The sequence below is a fragment of the Asparagus officinalis genome, chromosome 4, assembly GCF_001876935.1.
Source record: "Asparagus officinalis chromosome 4, Aspof.V1, whole genome shotgun sequence".
Lineage (NCBI taxonomy): Eukaryota > Viridiplantae > Streptophyta > Magnoliopsida > Asparagales > Asparagaceae > Asparagus > Asparagus officinalis.
The window spans coordinates 125,344,013-125,354,800 of NC_033797.1; the positions used below are offsets into that span (position 1 = coordinate 125,344,013).

At 35.9% G+C, this 10,788-nt stretch overlaps 1 protein-coding gene across 1 annotated transcript in view; it reads left to right on the top strand.

Moving 5' to 3' along the window:
- Positions 1-10,300, top strand: part of LOC109838086 (protein HOTHEAD-like) — a 30,533-nt gene extending 20,233 nt beyond the window's left edge. The window contains 2 exon segments of the mRNA XM_020406556.1: positions 9,083-9,926; positions 10,031-10,300. Coding sequence (XP_020262145.1) covers positions 9,083-9,926; positions 10,031-10,091 — 905 coding nt within the window. The 3' untranslated portion in view covers positions 10,092-10,300.

Consider the following 10,788-nt stretch of genomic DNA (forward strand, 5'->3'; position numbering starts at 1 on the left):
TAATAATACAAAGTATTATATGAAATAATACGTAATTAATAGTAAAACATATTATTTAAAATAATACGTAATAGTATCGATAACACAATAAATTAATTCTAGAAAATTTTACCGAACAAAATAAATTTATAAATATCAAAATCATTTAAATAAATATATAATCAGATTTTTAAATCATAGAAAATTAAGAAAAATACAAATACTCTTTTAAAAATAATAATTAAATATTTTAAAATACCAAAAAATTATTTTAACTAGTATAAAAATTAATAGTCCTTACACTATCAATAATCATCATAATGCAAATCCTTGTAACATATGATTTTATGTATTATCATGCGGGACAGACTATCTTGTAGGTATCTTAAACAGTATACATGGCTCATTAGTCTCATCGCGATCTCAGTGCGCAACACGAGTGAAGGATATCCTATCATATAGGTATCCTAAAATATGGCTTACAAGCCTCATTGCATCCTTGTGCGGACGGACTTCTAGAAAAAGTATCCAAACCCGACTTAATGGCCTGTACAACTAGAATATCGACGCACTACACCATGTAGTACTGAACTGAGCTTATCAATAATATCCATCTCATGTAAAAACTATGTAATCAGCCTCTATCTCGAGTGTAAACAGATCACACATGTATTAATCCTCTTCGGGATACCCATGTGTGTGTAACGACACTGTACTTGTATTTTCATGAATGTACATGTACAAAAGTACTTCTCGAATCTCGCGAACACATCTCAAAACTATGAAAAAACAAAACTCAGGAAAATCTAGAAAAAATAGCCTGTAAGACGACTTATGCCTGGCATAAGTCGACTTATGGCAAGTCGACTTAAAAGTCGACTTAGTCGACTCCCAAGTTGATGATTCAATATTTTTCGTGCTATTTCTCAAACAAAACTTGTTCTAATTAACATGGAACATAAGAAACATGTTATAAACTTCTATAATTAATTAACAAAGATCAGTTTACATGATCCAACACTTGAAATAAAACTAATTATGGTTAGATACAAGGTTAGCCAAAATTTTCTTAATTAACTCATATATTATCAACATGATTATCATAACATTATCAATTATTAACATGAACAAAGGTAGAAAATTTGTTTAACATACATATATTACTCAGGTATCCCTAACCTAGGGTTTAAGCATAATTAACGTACATGTATATCTTAATTAAACAATAAATTAGGGTTAAAGCATGAGTTAATCATAATTAACAAGTTAAAAATGAAATTAGAAGCTACCCTAATAATTATAACCATAAAACCATTATAAACAGCAAGCAACAACTATAAATCTAGCATGAGTTTAAGATTAAACATTAAAAATCTAACTTTTATCATATAGGATCATGATTAAACATGTAAACATCACTTTAAACATCTTCAAAGCATTGTTAAACTAAAGGAATGGATTTGGATGAAGATAATCTTATCTCAGGTTGCTGTTGAACTTCCCTAACACGCGTGGAAGGTCTCTTCTTTAACAAAAGCCTATGATCTCTCTCACTCTGCTCGATATGATATCTCAAATGCCTCGAGGAACACTAAAAATAGGATCTAGGGTTTAAGGGGAGAGGGTGGTTGTGTTCTCACGTGAGAAGTATATAAATTAGGGTTTAGAAGAGTATATATAAGCCTGAGATCGAAACAAAATGGACATGACCCAAAACCCAAAAGGAACCTAAAAATCAGCCTATAAGTCGACTTACGATCTTGACAAGTCGACTTATGGTAAGTTGACATAACATGGGCTTATCACATATTTTTCTGGTTTCATGCGTTTTCGTGCATGTTTCTCTCCTCCACTCACATATATACATTGAATTAATCTAAAATCAATTCCTAGCATACTTATACAACAAAAATATGTTATTTATCACCATATAACATATTTATTACTATTAATCAAATAATATTTAAATTCACAGGGTTTTACATTCTCCCCCACTTAAAAAAAATTCATCCCAGAAATTCTGTAATCGTATCTTAGGGATTAATAATAGGGAAAAGCACCAAGAGGGAATAATTCAAACAAGGAAACCCTCCCATACACATCTCGTACAATTATCCCATAGATATAAAATATAGCAATATTTACACTTCACCAGCTTGAATGTGAATACTCCCATTTAACTCCTAACTAAGCAGAACTAGTACGTCGAACGAAAAATCCAAATTAGTAACCCCCATGTGTATACCATGTGTTTTGAATGATTAGGAGCTAAGTGTTAGTACCCCTATTCTAGCGTTAAATATAAATATGGCCAAATTGTAAACAAGATCAAATCATAATCAATCATTTTACCTGCTCAAACAGGTGTGGGTTGTCACGGCCCATATTCTCTTCATCCTCCCAAGAAGCCTCTTCAGCTCCCTTCTGGTTCTATTGAACTTTAACTAATGGAATTATTTTGTTTCTAAGCTTTTTGTTCTCCTTTGCAAGAATACACACAGGAATTTCAATAGTAGTCAAATCATCATGAATTTCAATCTCTGGTGCGTCTAACACTCGCTGCTACTCCTTGTCGTGCAGATGCTTCTTAAGCATCAAAACATAAAATATATCGTGTATACTCAACATTGATGTTGGAAAATCTAGCCAACATGAAACGGTTCTAATGCTCTCCACTATCCTGAACGGACCAATATACCTCGAGGGAAGCTTTCCCCATTTATCAAATCGTTAAACTCCAAGATGACTACACTAACAAATCTCTTAGAAATGTGTTGTTCATGTCAATCTTTGGCCTAAAGTCAAACTAGCTAAGGGTGTGATGATCTCGTTAACCATCCGATGCTAATGCTTCCTGCTCAACGCGTCCGCTATAACGTTCACCTTTCCTGAATGACATGAAGCGCGAACTCATAATTCTTAATAAACTCAATCCATTGTCGATGTCTCTGATTTAACTCTTTTAAGAGAAGAGGTACTTTAAACTCTTATGATGTGTAACAGCTAGAATTGGACTCTATACAAATAATGTCTCCATGTCTTTAGTACGAAGACTACTACTGCCAGCTCCAAATCATGTGTAGGATAATTTTGCTAATGATTCCTCAATTGTCTCAAAATGAAAGCCACTACGCTCTAGGTCTACATCAAAACACCTCTAAGAACCGACAATGATGCATTCGTGTAAAGAACAAAAGTATTATCATTACTTGGAATAATCAACCCTAGCGTTGTAGTCAACTTAGCCTTCAAGGTCTCAAAGACCATCTGGCACTCCGTACCCCAAACAAACTATACACCCTTCTTCGTAAGGTGTGTAAGTGGCCTCACAATCTTTGAGAAGTCCTAAATAAACTTACTGTAATAGCCTGCCAAACCCAAGAAACTATGGATCTCTAAAACGGTCTTCGATGGCTCCCAATCTAGTATTGCCTCTAGTTTTACGGGATCTACTACAATGTCCTCTCTGTTGATGACGTGGCCTAAAAATCTAACATCAGATAGCCAAAAATCATACTTGCTAAACATGGCATATAACTAATGCTCCCGCAAGGTCTGCAAAGCTAATCGAAGATATTGCTCGTGCTCTGCCTTTGTTCTCGAATATATGAGGATGTCTTCGGTAAAAACAATCATGAACTTAACCTCTCTCACCGGAGGTAACCTGGGTATGTCCTAAAAGAAATCCTGATAATCTGAGACAATCCTAGTCTTGCATAAAATAGCACTCCGATCCCTTGGTATCACCTCCTTGATGTACGCCAAAAATGACTTCGCAATCTGGTTACCCGGTGAGATCGCTACGATCAGCTCAGACCCATCAGACGCCCGCAAGCTGACTCCTTTAACAAAACAATTGATACTGATATAGTAGGATGATAGCCAATCTATATAAAAAATGACGTCAAACTCCGACATCTACAAAATAATAAATCAATGATGAACTTGAACTCATCTAGACTGATGACGCATCTCCTACGGATACTCTCCAATAGGGACACCTCCCCAAAAGGAGTAGAGACAGATAACAGAACATCTAAGGGATATGCAACTAGTTGAAGCCTATCCATGAATGTATGAGAGATAAAGGAATGTGAAGCTCCTGAATTGAAGAACATCCAAGATGGAAAAGAATTAACTAAGAAAGTACCTTCCACTATGGCTCCACTCGCACTATAGTCACATGGTACAACTGCATACACTCTGTCGGTAGCTAGTGACTCCTGAACTGTTGGTAGGGGAACATATGGGACTATTTGTCCCTCATGAATCTCTTGAATGACGCGAATCTGGCTTGCTGGCCCCTTAATACTCGGAATGACAGTTGGTGCCTCTATTCTCTATTGCTGGCCATAAACACAAACCTGTTGCTGCTGACCCTAACCACGATTCTACTGTTGCCCGTGTCCTCTTCCTTGCTGCTGGCCCTTGTCTCTTCCCTGTTGGCCTCCTGTTAGTGTACTATGACAATCCCTGGCCTTATACCTAATCTTCTTACAATTATAATATGCACCCTGAATCCTGTGTTATTATGGCACTCTCTGATCATGCTGTGGTCCTCTCTTGGATTGACCCTACTGCTGGTTTTGAAAATCCTTACCCCACTATTGGGGTCTTCTAGGTACAGTGAAATGCCTCTTACCCTTGCCCTTGTCACTCTACTATCCTGACTTAGTGTTACCCTCTTTGTTTTTCTAGAACATCGTGGACTCTGTCTCTTGCGTAATGGCCGCATCTGCTACCTCTCTAACTAAGCGAAATCTCCTGGACACGAGGAAGCGTCGTAGGCTTGGACGAAGCCCCATAAGAAACATCTGAGTCTGGTACTCTCATGACTACTACATGCCTATAAATCAAAGTAGACTCATGAACCGGCTCTCATAATATACTGCAGACATATCTTCCTACTCTAATCTGGACAACTCTAGCTCTTTCCCGGCCCGTGTCACAGAAGAGATGTACTGTTCATCAAAGAAATAGGCAAAATCCTCCCATGAATGTTTCATCCGCTGCTCTGGGGTGAACTGAAGCCTATACCATCCCCCGCCATCACCCTTTAAGCTGAAAGCTTCTAGCCTTTGCTTTTGGACTGAATCCACATTGGGCAAGTCAAGAATATTTCCTATGTCTTCCTTCCACTTGTGGGCTACAAGCGAATTTGATGATCCCTAAAATTATGGTGCCCTCATCTTTTGGTACCGCTCGACTAGGAGAAGCAAAGCCTCCTGATCTACAGCTGCAACTAATGGTGGGGTGAGTCCTGGTGTAGCCTCTGGGGACTCCTCTATGATGGGGGTGACTGGAATCACTGGCGGTAGAACCACGAATGATGGTGTAACTAGTGGTGTCTGGTTTACCACTCGCTCCTTGAGTGCTGCTAGCTTGGCTGTTATAGGTGCCATGAGTTCTATGAGGTACTGCGAAGCCTACTGCGGCTCAGGTGGGTCCTGTTGCTGCTCGAATAGAGCCTGTTGTGGCTCAGGTGGAGCTTGCTACGGCTCAGGCTCAATCTCAACCTGTCTCTCTCTCTGAGCACGGGATACTCTTCATCCACATCCTCGTCTAGCTATCTATAAATTTTTATGAAGAGAGTTTATAAGACGCAGTTATAAGACCTCAGACAAAAGCATATATAACATAGAGCAATAAGAAAAAATCATATCATAATTCATTCATGGAAATAGTTTTTAATCAAAGTAAAATAGTTGTCATAAAAAAATTCATAAATTTTAAAATATACGTATATAACACTCTCACTCAGTCTAGAATTTCTAGTGGACTCTATACATGATGCCTAAGAAACTCTATCCTAGCATCACGACTCGACCGAGTTAGGTCCAAAGGATACTAGAACTAGAGCTCTGATACCAACTGTGACGCCCTGTAGCCCAAGATGAATCCAGAGATGTTAAACCTACCATGTACCCACACTGTATAATAACATGTTTTGCTAATCACAATAATATCTTCTAGTGGAATTAAAAAAGTGTAGGTATAAACAAAATAAAGAAATAAACATAATAGACATCATATAGAAAGAGATATCTCATAAATAAAAATCATGTCTCAACTAAAATACATCTGATATATGGAATAAAGAAATGTCTCGACATTAATTAACTAAAAATCGTACTAAGCCATACTGCCTTTACAATATGAACATAAAACTCTAATGTTTTAATGAAACTATAAAACTACGACAGAGTCTCTAATAGAAAAATCATGCACGGTGGCTTTGCGAGAACTCCGTCATCATACGGCTCTCTGAAGCTCAAAATCGCTGAAAGAAATTGAAAACAACAAAAAACACAAAAACAAGAGCGTCAGAGCATTAAAGCAAGATTACCTCCGTCCGCTCCCAGGGGAATGGCTGCTAGATAAAGTGGAGGCCTTATCTATTAAGCATAGTCTATCTAAATTATTTTCCTTGTATCTAATAGAATTAATATTTACACACTACAATGTGAGACCTAGTATGTCGAGCAAAATAATCCTAATAAGTAAACCCTAATATATATACCAAATGCCTCAAATTATAGATATCTAAACATTAATACCGAACAAAGAATGAACAACCTAAATGAAATCAACAATTAGTAGCCCACAACACGAGACTGGTACGTCAAGCGAAATAATCCAAACAGGGAAAACCTCATATATATACCTTATGTCTCAAATTATGAATCGCTAATCATTGATCCCAACCTAAGAATAAAATAGAACAATACAGAAGATAAAGACATTCATAAATATCATATTAATAATATCTTCCACTATCACTGGGAAGATAAGATAAATACCAACATATATTACCACGTACTTTCATGTGTAAAGTATCTCGGTCATATATCTCAGCAATGAGTCTTATACACAACTAGCATCTACCAAAAACCCAAGCTATCAATAGTCGATACAATGCAAATCCTTACAAGATATGATTTATTATATTATCATGCGGGACGGACTACCCTATAGGTATCCTAAACAGTGTACACGACTCATTAGTCTCATTGTGATATCAGTGCGTAACATGAGTGCGAGACGGCTTACCATATAGGTATCCTAAAAGATGACTCACATACCTCATCTCACCCTCGTGCGGATGGACTGTTAGACAAAATATCCAAACCCGACTCAATGGGCTATACAAATAGAATATCAACAAACTACCCTATGTAGTACTGAACTGAGATCATCAATGATATCCATCTAATGTTAAAACTATGTAATCAGCCTCTATCTCGAGTGTAAACAGATCAAACTCATATTAAACCTCTTGGGATACCCATGTGTGTGCAATGATATTGTACTTGTGTTTTCATGAATGTATGTGTATAAAAGTATGGCTCGAATCCTGCGAACGCATCTCGAAACGATGCAAAAAAAAAACTCAGGAAAATCTAAAAAAACAGCCCGTAAGTCGACTTATGCGTGGCATAAGTCGACTTATGGCAAGTTGACTTATAAGTTGACTTAGTCGACTCCCAAGTTGACGTTTAGATGTTTTCCACACTATTTCTCAAACAAAACTCATTCTAATTAACATGGAAAATAAAAAATAGGTTATAAACTTCTATAATTTATTAACAGAGATCAATTTACATGATCTATCACTGAATAAAACTAATTAGGGTTAGATACAAGATTAGCCAAAAATTTCTCAATTAACTCATATATTATCAACATGATTATCATAGCATGATCAATTATAAACATGAACATAGGTAGAAAATTTGTTTAAATATACATATAGTACTTAGGTATCGTCAACCTAGTGTTTAAGCATAATTAACCTACATGTATATCTTAATTAAACAACAAATTAGGGTTAAATCATGAGTTTATCATAATTAACAAGTTAAAAAGAAAATTAGAAGCTACCCTAATGATCATAATCATAAAACTATTATAAACAGTAAGCAACAACTGTAGATCTAGCATGAGTTTAAGATTAAACGTCAAAAATCTAATTTTTATCATGTTGGACAATGATTAAACATGTCAACATCACTTTAAACATCTTCAAAGAATTGTTAAACTAAGGGGATGAGTTTAGACGAAAATAATCTTGCCTCAGGTTGTTAAACTTCCCCAACACGCGTGCAAGGTCTCTTCTTCAACAAAAGCCTACAATCTCTCTCCCTCTGCTCGATATCATGTCTCAAACACCTTGAGGAATACCAAAAATTGAATCTAGGGTTTAAGGGGAGAGGGTGGCTGTGTTCTCACGTGAAAAGTGTAGAAATTAGGGTTTAGAAGAGTATATATAAGCATAGGATCAAAATAAAACAGACATGACCCGAAACCCAAAAGAAACCTAAAAATCAGCCTATAAGTCTACTTATGATCTTGACAAGTTGACTTGTCGTAAGTTGATTCATAAGTTGACTAAACAGGGGCTTATCACATATTTTTTTGGTTTCGTGCGTTTTTGTGCATATTTCTCTCCTCCACTCATATATACACATTGAATTGATCTCAAATCAATTCTTAGCATATTCAAACATCAAGATATGTTATTTATCACCATATAACATACTTTTTACTATTTATCACATAATATTCAAATTCACGACGTTTTACATTGTGATACTTGATTCATTTGTTTATTAGTGTCTATTTGTTTATTTAATTAACCATATTTAATATTAGTAAACACATTATGCTTATTTCTTAAGCTTTGATGGTTTAATAAAGATTATTGTTAGAGTATAAAATAGTAACTAATAACCTCACCAGGTGTAGTAGCGTGATCCTTTGACATAATGTCTGAGCACCTAAAGGAGTTTAGGTTTCTATCCATAAAAGATCTCTCAATTTGCGGGGCCTGTAAGAGTGTAGGATTAATATGTTTTACTACTTGATGAATGTCTAAAACATTTGAATTTAGATTTGAAAATATAAATGGGGATTCATATTCAAATTTGAATTTGAGAATGTTAGGTAAATGCAATACAAACACCTCATTAACTGATCCGATTTCAGCAATAATCATAACCTTGAATAAATTTCTCATTCATTAAGTTGAAAAATCAGAGAAACCATTATGTATCTTTGATTCACTACTAGTAAATCATCCAATAACTCTTAATTCTTCATACAGGCCAACAAAGACCAATAGCCTATGGTGTTCTATTCAAGGACTCAACAGGACAAACTCACAAAGCATACCTAAAGAACAACCCAAACAACGAGATCATTATATCAGCTGGAGCACTCGGCAGCCCTCAACTACTAATGCTTAGCGGTATCGGCCCCTCCGATCATCTTCAATCTTTAGGCATTGAGATTGTCATGAATCAAACCTTAGTAGGCAAAAACATGGCCGATAATCCCATGAACGCCATTTATGTTCCCTCTCCTTCACCAGTTGAGCTCTCTCTTGTTCAGCTTGCCGGCATCACTGGCTTTGGTAGCTACATCGAGTCCATCAGTGGCTACAAATACCTCATTTGTCCACCGAGAGGTTTGTCAAGATCAGGTTTCATATTAGAAAAGGTCGCAGACCCCATTTCTACAGGATATCTTAAGCTCGTAAATACAGATCCAGATCATAATCCAGAGGTTACCTTTAACTACTTTCAAGAACCACAGGACCTTCAGACTTGTGTTAAAGGTCTAAAGACTATTGTTCGTGTGATACAATCTGAATCGTTCTCCAAGTTTCGGTATCCTGATGTGACATTTGATTCATTGCTCAATGATACTTTGCAGTATTTAGGTATCAAGAAATCAAATAAACTTGGAAACTATAAAATATCAGTTGAACAATTTTGCAAGGATACAGTGATGACGATCTGGCATTATCATGGAGGTTGCCAGGTTGGGCAGGTTGTGGATCATGATTATAGGGTGCTTGGTGTTGATGCACTTAGGGTTCTTGATGGCTCAACGTTCAATTCATCTCCTGGAACAAATCCACAAGCTACTCTTCTAATGCTTGGAAGGTATCTTTCTTGAACTACAACTTTTGTACTTAATTTTTAGACTTAATTTTCTTTAGTATTTCGTTTCACTGTAGAGGTAAACTAAATGTTGGTGATTTTGTCAGGTACATGGCAGTTAAAATTCAACAGGAGAGGCTTAATATGAAAGAGCATGTAAGCATGTAATCTTCTTGGGGAAGAGAATTATTGTGGGACTTCAATAGCAACATATTGAAAGCACTGTAATTTCGTCAAAAAACTAATGTTGTAAGCATTTAAAATGTAGGCGATAAATAATCTTGTTGAAGAATTGAAGTGCTTCAAGAATTTAAATAAAACATAAAATAAGGGAGTTGTAACTCCAGTTCAATCAATATATATCACACTTTGATTAAGCTACCATGACTCATGGATTTTTAATTTTAATTATTTGGTTGTGTATCTTTAGAATCTCATTTCTCAAATACACTTGGCCATTTTGAGAGCATCAAGGAACTTGGCCGATTTTGAGAGTTAATGCTACAACTAATGCTGATGGGAGGAGGGTTTGAGGCCCAAACTATACTATTGCACCTAAGGAGGAAGTTGTAGATTTCTCTGTCCTCAGAATCTGAGGAAAAAACCCTGCTTGAGAACTAATCTTTAAGAGGGTATATTCTTAAAACCCCTAATGCTAATGATTGTTGGCTTATGATTTTTATGATAAATAATTTAATAAGTATTTTAAAGATAAGATAGGCTTTGGTCGAGAAAGTTAAAGTATTTAGATGAGCTTGTAAATATGTTTTTCAAAAGTTGAGGAATCCCAAAGTTCTTAAATAATATTTTCTAAAATATCTACCTTTGGCTCGGTTTGAAAGAGGGTTGGAGAAGGAAAGGCAAC